A 23,418-nucleotide genomic window follows, 5' to 3' on the forward strand; every position below is an offset into this window, starting at 1 on the left:
AACACCGTATCTTCAAATCCTCAATGTGCAGTTTGAGTATTGCAGTGTTCCACTCATCCAACACGTTTCCATATCATAGGATGTGTGCTTGAGGATCTAACCACAATCTCACAGCCATCCCTTCACTTGCCTTTGCTCGGCATCAACCAACACAGCTTGAATGACTGAAGATTGTGGTGAGCTTTTTTACTTCTTTGCTGACTCCCGCAACCAGCCTCGCCTCTTGTTGTATTTGTTCTTTTGATGAATGAAGTCCAACTGCTCCAAGACTGCGGAAACAATCGCCTCAGCCATGTTCAGAATGAGAGACAGTATTGAATGGAAAAAAGATGAGAAATTGAGAGGTATCAAATATGAGACTGAATACTTTTAATTTATAAATAACTTTCAATTCTTAATTCTTTCTTTGTGCGACAACCTACACAGTCAAGTTTGAAACGGTTTCATATCAACCACAGATCCACAATGGGGTATGCCCTCGCACACGCTGGGGAATGTGATAAATGACTAAACAATTTTCACACCCAACGTTTGGCCTAATTCATTTTCCACCCAGAAAGTTTCAGAATGACACTCCACTACCCACCGTTATGTTCCGTTGTTAGCAATTTTTGTTAAATACTGATATTAAATGTAAAGACGAAAATACCCTTTAATTTGACTTGAAATTTTTTTTAAGATTAAATCACAAATTATCCTAATTTTTTTGTCCTTCTCTTTCTTCTTCCTCTCATTTCTTCTATCTTTTCTTTCCTCTATTCTTCTCTTTACTCTCTCCATCGCACCAGACAGCTTTCTCTCTTCCCTTCTCTTCTCTTTTCTCCTTCTTTTCTTAACTCCTTTTTTTTTTTTTTTTTTCCTAATATTGATGATTGATGTATTTTCTGGCAACATTTTGAGGAAACGTTTTAAGAAAACAAATTCTGATTGCTTTTTTCTATTGTTGTTGAATACCTACATTCAGCTGATATATACTGTTTTATCCATTGGGTCTCAACTGAAGCAGAGAACCATGAAATAGAGCTTTGATTCTAGCAGATTTCATTCAATTTTAGACTGTGGTAAATAATAATAAATGGGTTAGAAAGTATGAGAAAATAGTGTCATTCGACTCATTCCTTAGTGTTGCAGCAATTAATGAACAATTGAACTTCTGATTGAGCAAAAACATAATTCTGTTTTCAGTATTTGTCAGGTTATAAGAGATCAAGCCATTGACAGTGAAAAAAGTTGAGAGCAAATTCTGAAGATTATAAAAAATCGCAAAACCACCATATATAGGAAGTTACAAGGTTTTAACGAAGTGTTGGATGACCTTAAGGTTCTTATGGAAGTTAAAGATACAGTAACTCATTTGCATGCCCTGAAAAATTGACCTCTACTTACTAATGGAGTTTCCTTAGTTTATCAATCTTCATAGCTAAAATAAGAGCAGTGTGCGCCATTCCCCTACACATAATAGGAAAAAGGTTCTTTCCAGTTTCAAAAAAAAAAAAAAAAAAAAAATCTTCAAATGCTCAATTTCAATCAGCTAAATTACATTTGTGGAGCCAACTGGTGCTAGAGCTGTTGAGTTGGGGATTTGTCTCTTGAATAATTCATCCTTTAGAAGCACACTCTGTAACATGAAAAATAAAACTATGAAAAAAAAAAAAAACATCTTTATAACGATACTCTATGTAGGAATAACCTCTATATATTAATAAACAATTATAATTCCAACTTGAGATAGCTTTAAATAAGAATAAACTTCACATTGTAATAAATTATAATATTCTTAATTCCCGTTTTAAGAAAATTGCCTCCACATAAAAATAATTATATGTATATTAAAAAAATATATATGTTATGTTACATCAAAGGTTTAAGATAAAATAAAATATTTATCTAAAGTTATTTGGTACAATGATTTGTGTTTTAAAGTTATTACCACATCTTTTAACATGTGGATATGTAATAACTCGCTAGTATGGACACATTCTTATTGAAGTCAAAATATTTCTAACTTCTTAAGCATATTTAGAGTTTCTTAACACGAAACTTTTTGTATTTCATACTATCATCCTCAGGATTATCTCATTTCTCTTCTTGTCTAATTGTAGCAATGATTACAAACAATGAATTAAAATCTTAATACATACTATTAAAAGATGAATTATAAAATAAGAAATCAAAATAACAATTTTTATAACTATACCTCTATTAAATTATAACCTTCTTATAATAATAAATTAGTTTGATGTCACCATAATCACTAAAAAGATATTTTAGTGTATATACAAAGATCTAGATTGTAATTACCTCATTTTATCCATAAGTCATAATCCTTATGATTCCAATGTGTGTTTATCAATTAATATTATATAATCTCTAACACACAACTTTGATTGGTATGTTTATTTCTTTTACCTCTCTCACCAAAGGACAAAGAAATAAACTAGGGGAGGACAGAGACAGGTAGGACCTTCTCCTACTATGGACTTAGCTTTTTTAGCATCTTTAAACACGTGAAACTTAACATTACTCTGTAGCTAAAGATCATTCTCCATTCCATTTTTTTACTTTTCGTGAATCTATAAATCACAAACTTTAACTTTTTGTTGAAGTAAAATTTACATGTCCGTTAAACAGTGGTTTCTTAATAATTCACTTATATGTTCTTTTCTTTATTTATTTGTTTTTTTTTTAATCGTGAATGTCCTAGTTAGTTTACAGGTACCTTAACTAATCCCCTCAGACCCTGAAACTACCGACTAGATAAGAGTTTCAGTAACCACTCCTATTGACACTGTATATTCCTCTTTAATGTGGAGACGGTATAAATAGGTACAATGACTACATAAGAATGAGAAAAAAAAAATCTCTTAAAAAAGGAAACAACTTATTTCAAGGAAAACTAAATATTCCTACGTTAAATATATTTAAACAAAATATTCTAGAATTACATGGTTTTGCAGAGAATTACAGAATTCAAGATGTTCTGCATGATACCCACAACATAGTTTCTGCAGACCATTTGAGAAGCTCAAGAAAAATAGTTGGTCCAAAAACTGGGGAGAATTAATGGGAAAAGTGATACCTTGCGGTGATGCTGGTTTGGGCACACGTGAAATTTTTTCAAAGCTATTCCGATTGTCTTTCCTTTTCGTACAGACATGGAATTTCTTTCAAGCAAACTATTTGCAACTTCTTTTACAATTCCATTGCTTGTTTTACTTTTTTCATAAAACAGGATTCGGAAGAATGAGTAAAGAGTGAGTAATTGCAGAATATTAAGAAATGCAGATTCCTGAAAATATAAATTTGAGGATATTTGTTTAAAGTTGTTACAAAATTTGGAGAATGTCTTGACCCTTTACTACTCTTCTCAAAATGGGAAAGTTTAAACAGAAAAGAAAGCTCAATGAAGATGAACACAAAAGATAATTCCCAAAATGCAATGCATTAAGCAGAATACGAAAATAATTATAAAGACCAAAAAGAGAATTATATTTTTCTCACAATTTTTCTAATATAGGGAGTATATGTACAGACAGAAATTCACAAAAGCCCCTGCATTTTCTGAAAACAAGCTTAGCTTAGCAATTTTACACCTTAATTAAGTTATATACAAGTTTCTTGGAGGGGTTTCATTTACTATACCCCAATAACAGAAAAAATGTGCTAGGTTTCATTTAATATACAACTAGATGGCGATGGGATGGGAACACAATGTTGAAGACCTCTTTCAGATTCTTGCAGCCTATGATTTTCATCTTCTCCAAACCCATACTTGCAAGAGATTTCTCGGCTGATTTGGGGACTATACATTTTTCATATCCTAATTTTGCCACCATACCAGCCCTTTTCTCCATTCCCGGTACCTATAATATTGCAGTAGGGAATAGAACCATAAAGTGTGAAAACAGAGACTTGCTAAACTAGAAACAAGAATCTACATACGGAGGCATGTGCCCTGACTGTGCAAGCATATATGTAATAATGTCGTGGAAAATCTCTTTGAATTTAGAGATTAGATCTGTGCTCACCATGTGAAGCTCACCACCAAGGCCAATTTCGCCTATGAATGCAATGCCATTAGGAATAGGGAGCCCCAAGAAACTGAATAAGCGAAGAAGGTTAGCTTTCATTTATTCAGGAAAAAGAAAAAGTATTTGCAGCATATAATAAACTAGAGAACCACAGAAACATGACTCAAAGCAAAATCAATCAAGATAATCTCTCATAAATCATGGTAGAAATGTAATGATGTCATAATTATAATGGGTGGGACAAAACAAAAATTACCAAAAGTTAAGAGAAAATGTATAAACCCATATATAGAGAGAACATAAGAATTAGTTGAAGAGGTAAGCGATGGACCAGCTACTCAAAACACATGCCTGCTACAAATTGCTGCTGCTACAGCAAGATCCCCAGCAGTCTCTTTCAAGGCCACCCCTCCAACAACATTTAGAAATAAGGCCTGGTGTAGAAAGATTTAAAAGAAAAAAAAATCAAATATAAAAGTAAACAAAAGAAGTAAAAATACAGTAGCCCATACAGTAAGTAGAAAATAACTACAACCACAAAGCTTATGGCATCCTCAAAATAAAGTACAGCCAATGAAGGGTCTATTAGGTATTTTCCATTGCTTACAAATACCATATATTTCGACATAAAAATCGCCAATGCATCTGGTGAATGTATGATTGTATGTATAACAATTTAGAAGTACCAATTTCAAAATATTTATTATGACTGCACATGGTGCACATATAGATCAAAAACAAAGGAAAAAATGAATAATAGAAGACCCTAATATGATAAAAGTCCCTTTTGAAATTGTGGGAGAAAAGAGTAAACAGTGGTAAGGAAATCATTTATGGAAGGATAAATAGTATGTTAAGGAACTTACGTTTTCTCGAAGCTCCAGACCAGCTTGCTCCATAAGAACCTATAATTCCAGAGAGAAATTGTCACTATTGCATGCTTTTAAATGCAATATGCTAAAGATTACTTGTTAGACAGAAGTATAAAATACCTTAAATCAATTTGGAAAAGTAACATCATCACAAATGAGTCCTAAACTTTTAAATTGTCCTAAAAAAGATGAGGAAATATGGAAATAACATTTTGAATACCAATTCCTGAAAATGAATACCAGGTTTTGTTGATTTTGGATCAATTTAGATATAAGGTATATTTAGCAGCGCTTTTTGTTTTCTGTTTCTTAAAACATGTTTTCAAGAATGTGTACAGAGCACAAGTTTCGTTTTCTAAATTCTGGTATCCATTTGTATAGCTGTAAGTTATAGTATAAGTTTTGAACGCTAAGCTTCGAGTATTTATATCTCGCCATGAAAGTTGATATATTTTTACTCAGTCACTTGAAAAGAAATTGCATGGGTTCATTCAAAAGAATCTCTGGTAAAGCAGAAAATGACGTTAACATGTTCTTGATAATCACTAATCTGGGTGTTCTGGCAAAAGTCTGAAAGCAGTCTCTACACATTGTTAGCTAAATAAGTTGTCTGCTGCAGATAACAGATGATTGTTTAGAGGGGGGAAAAAATAAAAATCTTTTGTAACCATGGAACCAAACATGCACCAATTTATGGTTTTTACTAATTCAAATATTTAAACCAAGTATGACAATAGTTAAACATTGCGTTAAATGTTTTGCCTGTATACTTCCTTAGTAACTAAATCGGGTATTTTGGTACTAAACTATTCAATCAATGCCTACGTGAAGCTTAATGTCTCAGAAATGGTAAGACATTCTTCAAAATAGCTTCCTCGATTCAGATAGGCCTTCATAGCCTGGACACTAAGAAATAGTTTAAGTGGTCTAGTCGTCATAATGCTAAATGCAGCCACTCAGCAGTCTTTCATCATTATAGCAACACAATTAAAGTAAAAGGTACGATGGACAACCACAATGCAAATAAAACTAGAAGAATAAAAGAAAACATCTGACAACTATAGCTATCTTATAAGAAACTATTAGAAACAGCAAATACGTAATCAGCAAAGACAGTGAAGCAAAACAATACCTTTTAAGAGAAAACTTCTTTTCAATAGGAAGTGAAACACAACAACTATGGCATGCTTGTGATGAAAGAACTTAAGTTAGCACTTACTGCAATAATCATGTCAGCTCTGCTTGCTTTGATACCATTGACATGTCTTGAAACTGTTGAGCCAGACACACATAAAGCCTACATAAAAATCCAGAAAGTCGATCAAACATTTAAGTGAGTAAAGGGAGCAAATGATGAAGTACATGCAAGGAAATTATAAGTCAGAATTTTTTTTTCAGAAATTTATTGTTCTAAATGTCAAATTATGAGGTCGCCAAAAAGAATACTAAACATTGGCTAACAAAGCAACAGGATAACCATAAAATCTGACATCTTAGCTCACTCAACTTTAGAAATTCCATCAAAAATTTCTAAACCTCCCAAAATAAAACTTATCTTAGATGGATATTCCACCCCTCGAAGCTGTTGGTATAACACACATCCAAATTGTTTACTTTTAACTCTGCAAGTCTAAATTACACGAAAGGACACATAGAAGTACACTAAAAGACAGCACCACAGAATACTAACAGCAGCTCTGCACCATACATACATAATCAGTAAAAAATAAAAATTGGAAAACATATAAACACAACATCAGTAACACAAACGAGTATAACTAACTACTTAAGTACATCAATTATAAGCCTTTTAGAATGTTTGATTATCCTTAATATAATGTTATAACATAATAGATATGTAAACTAGTTAGTTTACCAAATTCATTAAATTGGACTTGCCATTCTAAAACGTGTTATCAACAAGAATAGAAGCAAATGTGGAAAAAGCTAGCAATTTATAAAAACATTGGAAAGCACCTGAATTTCAGTAAGGAATGTCCGAGTACCATCCATAATAACAGCAACAGCAAGTCCAGCTAAAACATCAGAATCTGAGTGCTGCTCACTTAAAAACATCTGACTGGGGTTTGAAACAACTTGCAGTCCTAATTGAGACATTTCAAATACCCCAAGCTGAAAGTAAAGATAAATCCTCAACAATGGTCAATAAGATAATATTTTCTCCATATTGAGTAAGAAAATAAACTCCATCTTTGTTATGTTAATAACTTATCTGCATATACTAGCACCTGTTCGAACTGCCATCATATATAAAATCATTATATACCTCATCAATGGAACCAAAACGATTCTTCACAGCTCGAAGCAGACGATAAGATGAGCACTTTTCACCCTAAGATTAGCATTCAAAAACACAAACAATCAGAGATTTTTTTTCTTGGCATTGAGCAAAGTATGATTCATACAATAAGGACTTCCTGGCAATCAGCAAACAACTAGAATGAAAGGCATCAATAAAAGATAAATAATTCTTCGAAAAAACAGAGGGATGACAACAATAAAACCCACTCCCTTTAATTAATATTCAAAAATCTAATTTAAGGAAAAACAATCTGTTGTTTACATATATGGAGCCAATACAGAAAATTGCATTCATGCTAGCCTATAAAATCAACTATGAAGAAAAGAATATTGTTTTAAGATACAAACTTCCATATATAAGACAGCATCAACAATGTGCTCGAGAACACGAGGCCCAGCTATGTCACCAGATTTTGTCACATGCCCAGCCTGAATAAGCAGAAGAGAGGGAGAAAGTGAGAAAGGAGCAGAAACATAAGAGATCAGCCTATAATATTAACCATGTTCAACCCATGCAATTTGAACACAAAAATTACAGGTACAACATTCACATCAGGACCCAGAAATCAGCCATCAAGGTACCAAACCAATTATTTTAATGAAACAAAGCATAAACGTAAATCTAAAATTAAACAGAAACAAATCAAAAAATCAAAAGCCGAGAGATCATTACAAAAAAAATAAAATAAAAAATAAACTCACTGTAATTCCTTTGTAGATAAGTAAAAATAGAAATAATTTAGAGTTCCACATCAGCCACCAAATAAGGAACAGCTGATCTATAGATTCAACATTCAAGTAGCATATACTTAGAATTTAACAGAACACATTTCAAACACCTAGTATTATATTTTCCCATTAATTATGAAAGTGTTCTCATTCTATTAAAGTGAGTTTAAAAAGAATTCAATAAATTTAATGTGTTCTCACCAAAAGAATTGAGATGTTAGACTCCTTGGCAAAACGTAGCAAGGCCGAAGTACATTCCTTCACCTGTCATACATCAATGCAATGTTAATACTCAAAAGAAAATGCAATCACAAAACCACCCTATAAGATTACCCAAACATAATATAACGATGTCAGTTGTAGCGCTCATTAAGAACCCAAAACTACAAAATCTGCCATCCTTACATTCTTCTCATTTCTATTCAGAAATGCTAACAATTTGGGCTGCAGAGCAAGGTTAAAATTTGAATACAATGCAAAATTATTTCACAAATGAGAACATTTTACAGTTGTTATCAACTAGAAATATGTTGTTACAATTAAAGAATGCTTTGAACTATGTCATCTCAGACATCATCTCACAAAGATCATAACAGAAGCAGCATATAAGTCAAACATATTGAGGTAAAACATGCATTCAGACTTGGCAGGACTAGACTGTAAAAATCAACCTGCATGAGCCCTCCAGCGCTTCCAGTAACTTCCTTTAAATAAACTGTTTGAATTGAATCAATTATTAGCACCAGAGGGGAGAAGGGCCGAACTTTTTCTAATATGTCCTGAAATCAGAAAAAGATACCAATTATTTTGGGCATCCTCCATGATGCTCCAGATCCGAAAAACTACACATAATATTTGCATTCATGATAAAGCTAACAAATTTGGCAGCTGAGGAAAAGTATCAGCCAATCACACAGATAGCACTCACAGAATACCTAGTCCAATACTACTTTCTGCATAAGAAAAAAAATTATTTGATCATGACATGTATGACATAAACAAACTTTCTGAACTGAAAATCTTCTTGGCATCTGTTAGGATCTCATATTGGAAGGGAAAATGGTGGACATGTGGGTTATAAAGGCTTGGACACCCTTCTTTGGCAAGCCGGTTTTCTAAGGAGATTTCTACCCAAGCCCATGAAAAACCCATGGCCTAGCCCATTTGTTTGAGTTGTTGAGGTGGGTTCCTACCACTTTGTATCAGAGCATGATCCTGCACCCACGTGGACGTCGCCTATGTGGCAGATTAACCCACGACAGGCTGACCTTGGGCCTAAGCTGCTACCCCAAGAAATGGTATGGAGACCCGAGGGAAAGGGGATCCGCATAATCACCCAAGGGGTAAGGAGGCCGACTTGGATGTCAGTTGTAGAAGCGTGGTAGAATGTTAGGATCCCACATTGGAAGGGAAAGGGATGAGCATGTGGGTTATAAAGGCTTGGGCACCCTCTCTTGGCAAGCCGGTTTTCCAAGGAGAGTTCTACCCAGGCCCATGAAAGACCCATGACCTAGCTCATTTGTTTGGGTTGTTGAGGTGGGTTCCTATCAGCATCCAACAAATTAGAAGATCATGACATGTATTACATAAACAAACATTCTTAAACAAAAATCTTCATTGCACCCAATTATAACGAATATTTTGGTGCAAGTACAAGTGAATTTAACTAATTGCAAAGAAATAAGTTGATTTTACGTTGATACAGAAATCAGCAAAGGAGGTATGGTGAATAGGAAGAAATGATTTCTCCTTATCCCTCACTACACATTCATGTTAACACATAATCAAAACAATACAAAAAGGCAAATTTTCAAAATCGAGTTTAATAATCATAATAATTATAATAGTGTTAAGCATAATACGTAGTTGTGTAGAGGAAAATATGAGAAAGGTCAGCCACAAGAAAAATTGGCATAAAAACTGGGACCTCCACATCGGTACTGGAATTAGACCTGGCAAAACGGGTGGGTGGGCCGGGTACGGTACGGGTAAAACGGGTACGGGTCTTATACGGGTGAATATATATTGGTCCAATATTTTGGACCCATGCCCTACCCTATACGGGTACGGGTGGACCCGCGGGTGGACCGTTTTTTCTCTCTCCAGCTTTCAGTTTTGACAGTTTCACCCCTAACAGTTTTCAATTGTGACAATTACACCCCAAAATTCCTGCAGTTTTAATTTTTTACATTTACACCCCCTAAATCAACTACTCTAAATTCAATTCAATTAAGAATATAAACAAATATGAACCAAAAAAAAAACAAATAACACATAAACAAACAATAACATATAATACAAAACTACAAATACCAACCAAAACAAACAAATACAAAATCACTAATACACAATTACACATAAACAAACCAAATAAGTCAATAAACTATAAATATTTGTTATATCATTTCTCATCCCAAATTGCATATAGTTTTCAACTGCATTTAATATCCATCTGATGACCCAAAAATGGTAGCTTCATGAAAAAATTACATATTAGTTATCATTTCTTTAGTACAGGTGATTTATTGGCCACACTGTCAACTTCTTTGGTGGCTCATAGCCTACTTAGATTCAAATTGTTATGAGTAGCGATCATGTCCATCAACCTTATTGATCCCTCTTAAGTTGAACAATCACTGAGAAGTAATTCTTACGAGCTATTGTTTCTGGCTTTAAGCTTCAAAATGGCTTGAATCTACATGACTTTCTGAATAAAGCAGAAGCTTTGTGTGTTCTGCTAAAGTTGGTTATCAACTCTTCCTCCTGTTCGACACTGAGATAGCAGCAGTGTGGTTTCAAGCGTTTCTTCAACATCTGCTACCAGTAATCTCCACAGGAGCAAATTCCATCTTGAAAATGATGATACCGGATAGGGTCTCTGATCACAATAGTTCGATGCTCCATCTTTGCTGTGAGTTTTGCAAAGATATGACAGTCGCCGCATATCCTGATATTTTTCCTGATCCTGATGGTCTTACCCCTTGACAAGCTCATCAAACCGAAAATAATTGCCAGTTTTTCACTGTGGTATCGAATTGAGTCTTCTTTCTACTCTCCTTCAAGATCGTGCAAAACAAAATTTGTGTCTGGCACATAACCCATTGCTACTAATTTGTGAATTAACTGGTTGAGCTCCCTATTGATTTCATCTATCTTGGGATGTGAGCTATCTCCAAAAATGAAAGCATGAATCTGCTTATTTACTTCAATCCAGCTGCACCCTGGTTCTTTCCTCACTCCCCTGTCTCTCATGGTCTTCCTAACTTCTGCTACGTCGTCCCATCTTTGCGAATTTGCATAAATGTTAGATTACAGTATGTATGTTCCTGCATCTTGTAAAGATATTCCTAAAGTATCCTCTATGATCAGATCAAGTAAAGATATTCCTCAGTAAAGATATATATATCTGACTTGTATTTATAAATAATATAGCTGAATAATATCTATTGAATTCCCTCTATCAATCATGTTCCCTGTATTCCTCTTTTAGACTACAAAATGATTAATTACATGTTTATAGTTATGTTAACTCTGTAGCTTTTCCCAACTATTAATTAACAGTAAGTTGATTGAATGATGAATTATTGTTCTGGGTTCCAACTTACCACGTTTTAAACACAGTAGAAAATGCACCTTTAAATCCTAAAGGTTTAAACCCATAAAGAGAACACATAAACAAGATCCATTGCTATTCTACTCTTTCCAATTCATTTCCATAACTTTCCTCCACTTTCTAAGTAACCAAACAACAAAATTTAAAACCAAGCACAAACTGAAACATAAAACTATACCAAACCATAAGGGTCCATCAAACTGTACCAAACCAAACATAAGCAACTATGAAAGAAACTCAAACAATTCTTCCTAAAAACTCTTCATTCGAATAAAAATTCATTCGCTTCCCAAAAAAATAAAAAAAAAAAAATAATCGAAAATGATTTGTTTTTGAAGAAACCTGTTTTTGCCGAACTTCGCTTCTGATCTCTCTCTGAGCGACTGAGCCTCTATTTCGTTACCGAAGTGACGAAGTGATGAATATTAATCTAAGAAGACTGATGAGGCGATGACTGATGAGAGACTGATGAGTGATGACGAAGTGACGATGCGGCCGCGATCTGAGACTGAGAGTCGAGAGATCAGAGATGAGATGGATTCGTGATGATTGTGACTCCGTGAGAGGGAGGCGTCACCGCGTCAGGCGTGAGAGGGAGGCGTGAGAGGCAGGCGTGAGAGGGAGGCGTGAGATACTGAGATGGATTCGAATAAAGGACTTTAAGTTTTAGGGATTCTTCAAAAGAATCAAAACAGAATAGAAGGGTTATACGGGTGCCCGCGGGTGCCCGCTGGTTCACCCGTATGACCCGTAATTTATTTGATCGGGTACGGGTACGGGTCAAATAAAAATGGGTTTAGTTTATTGAACCCATACCCTATATTTTTTACCCGGGTACGGACCGACCCGCGGGTCCATACCCGTTTTGCCAGGTCTAACTGGAATACAAGAAAAGTTCCTCCGTTCCAATCTCCATCCGATCAGCTGCATTTCCAATTTGCTCAACAGTCTGTCACAATGAGGAAACAAATGGAAACAAGTATTACTCTAAAGTCTTAAAGGTCTCTTGATGTCTGCATATCCATAATGAAACCACAATTGCAACTTTTAATGACAAAAGAGAGCATGATTTCCTGATCCAGATGCTAAATAGGCTTCCAAAAACTAACCGAGAATCAAATAACACAAGATCTACCATCTGATGAAGTTTTCAGCAAACTATCAGTTAGATATTCACGAAACACTAAAAATACTATAAATCATTTCAAAAGAGTGAACATAAATATGTTTATATGTTTGAAAATTTAAACCGTGCAAAAGACAATCTCATCAAAGGTCCTACAAAAGTAAAAGCTATTTATTTATTTATTCATTTAATGACTAACTAAAAGACCCATAAGAAACAAAGAAAAGCCTAAGCCTAAAAGGGTGGTCAACCCTCAGAACTTTAGTTCTCTCGGTGGTCAAGTGGTCATCTAGTCCACTTTTGTAAAACACACTTCCGCTATTAATTAAAAAAAAAAAATCTATTATTTTTGTATATATAGAAAAAAATCAAACAAAATATGTGTGTGTGTGTGTGTGTGTGTGTGTGTGTATGTGTATACATATATATATATGTAATGTATATGTACAGGTATGTATGTATATGTATCTATTTATGTATGTGTATATATATGTATATGTATATATGTATGTATGTGTATATGTATACACATACATATGTGTGTATATGTATTACATATGTATATGTATGTATGTATGTATGTATGTATGTATATGTATATATGTATCTATGTGTATATGCATATATGTATGCATGTGTATATGTATGTATATATATGTATATACGTATGTATGTATATGTATATGTATATGTATGTGTGTATATCTGTGTATATATCTATATATATGTATACCTATGTACATGTATATGTATATGTATATGTATATGTATGTATATGTAAATATGTATATGTATATGTATATGTATGTGTGTATATCTGTGTATATATCTATATATATGTATGCCTATGTATATGTATTACATATGTATATGTGTTTATATATCTATATATAAATATATACATATGTATACATATACACATATATACATTTATACATATACACATACATACATAAATACATATACATATCCATATGTATGCATATACACATACATACATATATGTATATGCATAAATGTATATATGTATATGTATATATAATATACAAAGAAACACATACACAAAATAATTAGACAGCTGGAAAATGTATACCACGTGACATAGTCATGCTTTGAAAGAAAAGACAACTATCAACATGAAAACACTAACCTCTTCACCAGAAACATACACAACCGGAGCACGTTCACCAACATCACGGCCTTCAGCTATTGCTGCAGCCATCTGCCAGTTCAAATAAAATTGACATGAAAAGAAAGCTATACTACACAAAATTGAATCATGCAAAAATTCAAGGAATTAAATTCCTCAAAATTTTGATAGAGCATTCATATGTTTGTCTATAGAGTGAAGATCCATGAGACAAAATTTAAACCTTGATGGAATTACATACCTGCAACAACATTGTGCTCTTGCCAACACCAGGAGCTCCACCAACCACAACCAAAGAGCCTGTAAACCAGCAATCATAAACATGAAAAAATAAATTTTGAAATATCCAATTTACAGGGAAGAAAAATTCCTAAGGCACGAAGGTCAGTCTTTTAACAAGCTGATGCTGGAAATAGAAGGATTCATGCTGTCAGCCAGAATAGAATAGTGAGGTATTACAATGGATATTTCTTTGAACACAATGCAACTTTTTGTCGGCTAAAACTGAATTTCTAGAACAGAGGCCACATGGGTAGTAAATCTGACAAGAGCATGCAAAGGGAGGGAAGGATGGAGGGAGGTATAGTATCTAATGCTATTCAAGGCCCAAATAAGATTTCAAAAGGTTGGCTTCCAATTCTAACTAGTTAAATAGAAAAAAATTATTATATCTCCAATAACCACTATCAAATAAATTCAGCATCAACAAAATAAGAAAACAAAGAATTTAATAACTCCAAGCAATTAACCAAAGTAAGGAATAGAAACAGTCAAATGAAACAAACCTGGTACAAGACCACCGCCAAGCACCCTAGCAACTTCATTCCCGAAGGGTCCAGACCTAATATCAAGAGACACGAACCAAAATGAAAATGACAAGTACCTTTTATTATAAGAATCTCAGGTTAAACTTTGCTTAATATAACTACTTGTAAAGGCACATTTCACATGGAAAAAGCATTTACAAGTCCATTATCTCAATTTTCTTACAAGGAAGTCAGTCCCCTCAACGTCTACCCAATTGACCACAGTAATCACATCTGTTCATCCATACTAAATAATCTCAAACTAAAACTTACCCAATGAATAAGAAGAACCCCCAAATGGTTCCTAATCTTCCGTCCACTCACTCCACTTGACCCTACCATACCTCATAGATTTCTTTGTTACTAAAGGTTGCAATATCTTACACTTGTTCCAAATTTGCGACCTGGGTCACATGCAAGTAAGACCAAGGGATTTTTAGGTATCACTAAGCAGAGGAGTGCTAGCAAAAGTTGGTTAAGTCACTCTCTATAACACTCCACTCCATGTACGTGATATTTATGTAGATTGACAAAACTAAACAAGACATATGGCATCACTCAGGAAGTGAATTTAACTCATGTTCACATTTCTCTAAGGAAAACATTAATGGGATAAAATTTAAAACTTTTAAAACAAAAGTAAAACCAATTGTATCACTTCAAATATTCACTGCTTACAGAGGAATTATCCGATTCAACTGACTAATTCCCTTGTTCACATCTCGCAAACGCTTTGGCTGCACCTGTTCTGGCTTCTGCGGCTCCACCACGTGTCCATTTCCATTATCCCCTTCAGAAAACCTCTTCATCGTCCCCACCCTCTCACACGACCGACGCGTCCACCACCACTGCCCGTCCTTGTGGCCACAGTCGGCACAAACACAACTTACCCTATTGCCCTTCCCTTTCTTCTTATTTCCCGTTATGTCCCCAGCGCCTAAACTGCCTTTCTTCTTCATGTGGGGTTTCTCTAAATCTCCTGAACTTTGACTTCTTAACTTCCCATAAACCCTCTCCCGCTCCAAATCATCACCAACACTCGACTCTGGCACCGGGACGGGCTCCGCCTCTCGAGCTTCTTCACTGCCTTCAACCGTCATTTTGGTAACCAGACCGGAAATGACAGGATCATAAATAGGCCATACATAAGGGGGATTTTGGGTTTTGGGTGGATGGCTGGAGTCGGGTTCGGAGCAGAGACGAGGTTGTACGGAGTGGATTTGGCGGAAAAATTGAGGAAATTCGCGAGAAAAAGAGTGGGTTGGTTTGAGGAGTGGGAGAAGAAGTTTAGGAGAGTGGAAGCATCTGAGAGCTGATTTCATTTCTGGGAATTGCATGTGAAGAAACCGCGAAAGTTTTCAAAAGGAGCGCATATATATGTAAAATGAAATGTGCGGTATCGTCGTTTGCCTGGAGGACTAATAGACGACAAGTAATATTGTTATAAACGCTAGAAACTAATGTCGGTCATATCCATATCTTTGTCTAAAGGCCCTAAATGGACTGTGTATCTATTCTATTAAAAATAGGCCGAACGACTAAATACCTGCAAGCGTGGGAACTTAGGCTGGCCAGTTTCTGGCCAGTTCATAAGCTTATGATCTTAAGCTGTAGATTAAGATGTATCCCAACACCCAGAACTTGCCATTAACACCCACAGAACTAGCCAGAAACAACATATCCAATACTGATGACTCAACGTTTCTACTGGGATGAGGATCACTCTCACCAAAACCAGGAATATCATAAGTCAACAAGCAAATACCAAACTCTTCCAGAAGTGAAGTCTTAAGTCCACGTATTCCTGATCAAGAAAGGATACAACAAAACAAATAAAAACTTTACAAATGTATGTAAACTATGCATACCCAAGGTTTGTTAAAACGATAAGTTGGTACCCAAAAGGTTTTAAAATAACAAATAGGTACCTTCCGTCATGTTCTGTTAGTGATTTTCATTTGATAATAGTGAAAAGACTAAAATGCCCTTAAAAGTTTAATATTTTTAGATTTTTATAAATTTAAAAATTTCTAAAAAACCCCCTAGGTTTGCTAATTTGACTAAATACCCCAATATATAAAAATTTTATAAAATAAAAAAAACACCCCCGCCACCCGCAGTGCCAGATTCCGGCCACCACCGCCGGAATCTGGCTGGAAAATTGCATTACGACACAGACCCATCGGATCTGTGTCGTAACGCGTAGATCTTTCATTTTCTGGCAAGATCCGTGGCTGATCTGGCCGGAAAAGGCCAGATCTACGGTCATATCTGGCCGTCGAGACCGGAAACTTGCCGGAAAATTGTGTTACGACACAGACCCATCGGATCTGTGTCGTAACACGTCGATCTGGCATTTTTGGCCAGATCCGTGGAGGATTTGGCCGGAAAAGGCCAGATCTGGCCGTCGAGGCCGAAAAAGGCCAGACGTAGATCTAGCCTTTTCCTGCCAGATCGGCAGTGTGTTACGACACAGATCCAACGGGTCTGTGTCGTAACACAATTTTTCGGCCAGATTCCGGCGGTGGTGGCCGGAATCTGGCACTGTGGGTGGCGGGGGTGTTTTTGTTATTTTATAAAATTTGTATATATTGGGGTATTTAGTCAAATTAGCAAACCTAGGGGGTTTTTTAGAAATTTTTAAATTTATAAAAAACTAAAAATTAAACTTTCAAGGGCATTTGAGTCTTTTCACTATTATCTAACGAAAATCACTAACAGAATATGACGAAAGGTACTCATTTGTCGTTTCAAAACCTTTTGGGTACCAACTTGTCGTTTTGACAAATATTGGGTATGTATAAGTCGTTCTCCCTTAAAAATATGACTAAAGGGATAAGTCGGTCACGTCGAAAGCTAATAACAGAGGAATTATACTACACCAATAATCATTTCTCACAAACTTTATCTCATAATTTTGATGTAACAGTTTACAATTGATCAGTTCATAATGAGTCTCACATGAATCCTAATAATTAATTGTAGAACAATTACGAATTATCACACCAAAGTTGTGAGAAAGAGTTATTAGTGTAGTATTACTCATCACAAAGTTGTCGTATATTGTCAGTTATGATTAACAAAGATTAAGATCAAAACACTCAGCTAGCTGCAGTATATTTTGATCATCTTCCAAAATGAGTTTGTTCAGTTGGCATGATATTCATTTGGTTTAATATTATATCCCTATTTTATTCTACTATTATATCCTAAAAACTCAAAAATGTATTTGTTTAAATATTCTCAAAATCCTATTATGTTTTATTCATCTTACAAAATATTAATAATTACCTTTCTCGTAAAAATAACCAAATTTTTACTTTTTTTTTTAATACTATTCTAAAAATCATCAAATAATGAACCAAATGAAGAAATCTGGCGCTGTATACATCAGAGTTACAACTGGAACATGACCGATCTTCAGTAGTTGGTGTCACTTTTCCCAGCTCTTTCCTCCACTTCAACTTCCTCAAAAAGTGTTTAACCAACATAACCGCTATACAGAAGAACACAGACCCCATAATGGCGCTGCAAATGGACAATAAGAGTCTAAGACCTCAAATGTCCATCTATTCCCCTGGCGGGCCTGGCCATATGTGGCATGATCACCCATGTGGCTGCAACAGAAGTGGTTGACATGAATGCAACCGCCAAGAGTTTCATAAGAGGTTTTCTCCCAAAAGGGATGATGCTAAGTAGAAACAATCACTTATAAGCTCTCATATGAAAATAAAAATGTTTGACTTTTTTAATCTTTCTCTATGAGCTATAAATTAAAAACGAGCTATAAATTAAAAACGAATAGAAATACAAAACCAAAACAGAGTCCTGTGAGATACATTAAACAGAGGGCACCCACGAAGAAATCATACTCAGAAAGAGAATAATTTCTCCATTAAGAAAAACTTCACCTTCGCTTCCATTTTCAGAATCAACTGGAAGTTTCTGAAGCTTTGGACACTTCTTTATTCTAATTTCCTCCAAATTTATGAACGCCAAGGTTTTCTGATAAATGTTTACCAGCTTTTGAACATACTCAACACATGTAACATTTGAAAACTAGATACATATCAGTTGTGGAAATGCAGATAGAGAAGGTGTGCGATCCAAGTTCAAACACTTTTGAGATTTTTCGAGGTCTTTAACTCCATTGGCAACGATTTTATGGCCGTGCATGAAAGGTTGAGACATTGTAGAGAGACCAGTTTTGATATTTCTAAAGGGTAATCTCTGTTGTAAATTTAGCCTAATTAAACAATCCTAAAGTCTAATCAAGCAAACACAAACGAAATCAAAGAACAACACAATTTTACTGTGGTTCACTTGTTCGAGATTGAATAAACTATATCCACGTTGAGCTCCAGAATACGGAGACCCGTTACCCCAGTATTAACACCTCAAGATTATAGATTACAACCTTGATTTAACACTCATAGTATCAATCTCACTCGCTAAAACACTCACAGCCCCTTTACACTGCAAATCTGAAATCCTAGAGAAACGACTCTATCCTTGAAGGAAACCCAACCTCTAACAAGATTTATGCCTAGATTTACAAAGAAGATTAAACTAGAATGAAACCCTAGCAAAGAGATTTTATTGCAATAATAGAGAAGAGAGAGAGAGAGAGAGAGAGAACAAATTGGGAATTTGCCTTCTTTTATAGCGTTGACCAGTTGGGATTGCAAGAGCTTTCACAAAATGGTAGCGTGTCACTTAAATGGAAAAACGGCACCGTAGGCTTCACACATTTAACAATCTCCACCTTGAAGCCTTTAGTCATCCCTCCTGGCAGTATCCTCTTCAGTGCAGCAAGTATCTTCCATACTCCTTCTTAGCTCTAATGGTTTACCTTACATGCAATAAGATCAAGCAGTGCTTGAACGTTGCAAGTGTCACTACCTTGGTTCCCATGTTTGCTAGGTTATCTTCAGTAGGTATCTTCATCAGATTCGATTCCCCTCTTGAGATCAAGTCCCTTACAAAATGATACCTTACATCTACATGTTTAGTCCTCTCCTGGCATACCCGATTTTTTCCTAAGTGAATGGCACTTTGACTGTCAGAATAGACAGTCACAAGGCCATCTAGTAAACTTAGCTTCCCTTAAGATCCCTTGAAGGCATATGACTTCCTTGAATGCATTAGTCACTGCCACATATTTTGCTTCAATTGTGGATAGTGTCATCAGTGGTTGTAATTGGGATTTCTAGTTGACACAGTTGCCTTCTAAAGTGAAATAATAGGCTATTGTAGACTTTCTTGAAACTCTATCTCCTACAAAATCAGAGTCTACATACCCAACCAGATCAAGTGATGTGTTTCTCTTACAAAAATTTAATCCAACATGCACAATACTCTTAATATACCTAAGCAGCTATTTTAATGCATTCCAATGTTCACATCCTAGATTTAACATAAATCTACTTAACAATGATATTGAATATGACAAATCAGGTTTGCACTTATCATGGCATACATAATAGAACCTATGGCATTTGAGTATGGAATATTTTCCATTTTTAGCAATTCAGTTTCTGTTTTAGGACTTTGTACTTTACTAAACATAAAATTTGTACTTTACTAAGCATAAAATGGCTTGCCAGGGGCATGGTAACACAGTTAGAGTCAGCCATTCCAAATTTAGAGGTCAATTTTTGTAAGTAAGGCAGTTGGTGGAGTTTTAAACTGTTTGCTCTTCTATTTCAATCAATTAGCATTCCTAATATTTTCTTTGCACAGCCTAAGTCCTTCATGTCAAATTCAATACTCAATTTTTCTTTCAAATCATCAATTTGAGACTTACACTTACTTATCAATAACATGTCATCTACATATAGAAGCAAATATATGGGTAGAAACAGTTATCACACTCATTCCTAGTGAAGCCTATACCTACAATGAATGAGTCAAACCTCTTATATCACTGCCTAGGGGATTGTTTAAGTCTATACAATGACTTATGCAATAAGCATACAAGATTAGGCAAGTGTTTATCCTTAAAACTGATGGGTTGACTCATAAAAATTTGTTCTTCTAATTCACCATGCAAAAATGCAATCCTAACATCCAACTGCTGTAATTCTAGATCATGATGTGTAACAATTAACAGCATTATTCTTATAGTTTTAAATTTAACTACAGGTGAGAATATTTCATCAAAATCGATACTTGCCCTCTGTGTGTAGCCTTTGGCCACTAACTTGGTTTTATATCTTAGTGGATCAGATTGGTTGATGCCCTTCTTCAGTTTTTATAGCCATTTGCACTCCACCAGTTTCTAGTCCTTAGGTTTTGGGACTAAGGTCTAGGTCTTGTTTAGCCTTAGAGACTTCAACTCCTCCTTCATGGCAGCAAACCACTTCTTGCTATCCTTGGAGTTAGTGGCTTCTTGATAAGAGTAAGGTTTAGACCTCTAAATCTCGACACTAGCAAGCAGTGTTGTGTAGATTAGGTCAACATATTCGAAGCTTGCAGGAGGTCTGATCTCCCTCCTGACTCTATCTCTTGCTAGCTGGTATTGTGCAAGATCTTCTTGTTAGGCCTCCTCAACATTCTCTATAGACTCACCTTCATCATCATGCTCATTGTCAATTGGCTAGTTCAAGTTCCTCGATTGTGGTTACCTGTTCAAAATGGCTAGTTGACTCCACCTCAAACTAAGTAATTTCAGTTTGATCATGGTTTGGGGTACCTGTATTGTTATTAGTGACCCTGCAAGGAAACACAAACTCATTAAAAACCACATCCCTACTAATAATGACCTTCATCCCTTGGACATCCTTTTCCCATAGTCTATATCCCTTGGTCCTTTCTTGATACTCCAAAAACACAAATCTTAGGGACCTAGGCTTCAATTTCCCATCAGTGGTGTGAGCATAAGTTGCACACCCAAATACTCTTACGTGACTAAGGGATGGTTTCCTTCCAGACCACTTTACCTCTAGACATTTAAACCCTATTGCACTGGAAGGGCATCTATTAACCAAGTAGGTTGTTGTAGTTAAGGCTTCCCTCCAAAATGACTTTGGTAACCCAACAGTAACAAAAGGCACCTGATTTTTTCTGGTAAAGTCCTATTCATCCTCTTAGCAACTCCATTTTGCTGAGGAGTCCTTCTAACCATCCTATGCCTCAAAATCCTCTAATCTCTATAGCATGTACCAAAATTAAAGTTACAGAACTCCAATCTGTTGTCTATCCTAAGGGCTTTAACTTTCTTTTCTACTTGGTTTTCCACCAAGGTTTTCCAGCCCTTAAATTTTATTAGGGCCTCTTAGACCTAAAAAGTTATAGCCATACCCTCCTACTGTAATTATCCTCAATGGATAGAAAGCAATTGTTCCCTCCGTGTGATTTTACCCTTTCTGGACCCCATAAGTCAACATGTAAATACTCTAGACAGTTTGCAGGTAGGTGAGTTCCTTTTGGGAAACTCAGCCTATGTTGTTTACCCAAAATATAGGTCTCACAAAAAACTTAGGTCATATACATTGTCATTACTAAAATAGCCCTGTTGTTTCAGTGAATTCATACATGTGTGGCATATATGGCCTATTCTTAACTGTCATTTCTCTGCAGAAGAAATGTTAGTAGATATAAAAGTAGAATTGAAAACATTTGGGTAATATTGCCCAGACAGAATATACAGACCATGCTTTTTAACCCCTTCAAGTAAAATTTTATTATTCTTATACAAAGATATGCAACCATTTTGTGCCTTATAGCTATAGCCAGCTTCATCTAGGGTTCCTATTGAGATCAGATTTCATTTAAGCTCAGGTATGTATCAAACTCTTGTTAGCATTATGAGTTAACCATTACCTAGTCTAATGGTAATGTTACCTATACGCTGAACCCTACAAGAATGGTTATTCCCCATTAATACAATTTCAGGTTCACCACTTTTCAGATCTTGGAACCAACCTTTGTTAGGACTCATATGGAAGAAGCATCCTAAATCTAACACCCATTCATTAACACTAGTACAGTTTGAGATAGTGAGTGCTTCAGTAATTTCAATATTATTACTAGTGCATGCTAGGTTACTTTCAATATAAGTCTATTTTTGCTTCTTAATCCAATCATAGCAATTCTTTTTAAGATGTCTAGGCTTATCACAATGAAAACACTTCCTAATCTCTACCTTAGGTTTATTGTTAACTTTTCCCTTCTTTTTATTCTTAAAACCTAAGTTATGTTGGGTATTCCTACCATTTTCTTTTCCTAACTGTCCAGAGTTTATTCTACCTCTCACAAACAAATTGTTGTTGTTTCTTTTCTGGATTTTTAACTCAAGTTCTCTAGATTTCAGACCCGCAATTATGAAGTACTGCAACGTATTGAGTTCAACATAATCATTGCAAGGCTTGAATCTCCTAATTCCTGATCAGTACCTTCCAGTATTAATGTCATCTTTAAGAACTCAACTAGGTTTTCTTCTAATGACTTAGAAATATCCATTTTATAAGAAAACAGGACACCCTTTAAAAATGCTAAATTAGGAGCAGACTGTAATGCATATAAGGATTCGAGTTTTTCCAAAGTGCGATTGGTGTGTCCAAGCCATCTACCTTTCACAACACGTTGTCGGATAAATTCATAATGATCAAATTGTAGGCCTCTTCTTCTACCTTAGACTTCTTCTTCAACTTTTCTTCAGACCAGTTAGTAGCGTCTTTCTTTAGAGCTATCCCCACCTTGTTGTGGGAAAGAAGAGCCTTCATCTTCTTTTTCTATGTGTTGAAGTCCATTTTCCCATCATACTGG

The 23,418-nt window shown here is 35.3% G+C and overlaps 1 protein-coding gene across 1 annotated transcript in view; it reads right to left on the reverse strand.

Annotated features, from left to right (window-relative positions):
• Positions 1-3,674: 3,674 nt before the first annotated feature.
• Positions 3,675-23,418, reverse strand: part of LOC116141584 (DNA repair protein RadA-like) — a 58,554-nt gene continuing 38,810 nt past the window's right edge. The window contains exons 2-17 of the mRNA XM_031427068.1: positions 14,629-14,684; positions 14,085-14,143; positions 13,844-13,915; positions 12,447-12,516; positions 11,952-11,956; positions 11,588-11,596; positions 8,626-8,733; positions 8,156-8,218; positions 7,574-7,654; positions 7,191-7,256; positions 6,881-7,036; positions 6,123-6,200; positions 4,898-4,936; positions 4,383-4,465; positions 4,029-4,101; positions 3,675-3,863 (exon numbers count right to left, since the gene is read on the reverse strand). Coding sequence (XP_031282928.1) covers positions 3,675-3,863; positions 4,029-4,101; positions 4,383-4,465; positions 4,898-4,936; positions 6,123-6,200; positions 6,881-7,036; positions 7,191-7,256; positions 7,574-7,654; positions 8,156-8,218; positions 8,626-8,733; positions 11,588-11,596; positions 11,952-11,956; positions 12,447-12,516; positions 13,844-13,915; positions 14,085-14,143; positions 14,629-14,684 — 1,207 coding nt within the window. The remainder of the gene's footprint in view (positions 3,864-4,028; positions 4,102-4,382; positions 4,466-4,897; positions 4,937-6,122; positions 6,201-6,880; positions 7,037-7,190; positions 7,257-7,573; positions 7,655-8,155; positions 8,219-8,625; positions 8,734-11,587; positions 11,597-11,951; positions 11,957-12,446; positions 12,517-13,843; positions 13,916-14,084; positions 14,144-14,628; positions 14,685-23,418) is intronic.

The sequence above is a fragment of the Pistacia vera genome, unplaced genomic scaffold, assembly GCF_008641045.1.
Source record: "Pistacia vera cultivar Batoury unplaced genomic scaffold, PisVer_v2 Contig40, whole genome shotgun sequence".
NCBI lineage: Eukaryota > Viridiplantae > Streptophyta > Magnoliopsida > Sapindales > Anacardiaceae > Pistacia > Pistacia vera.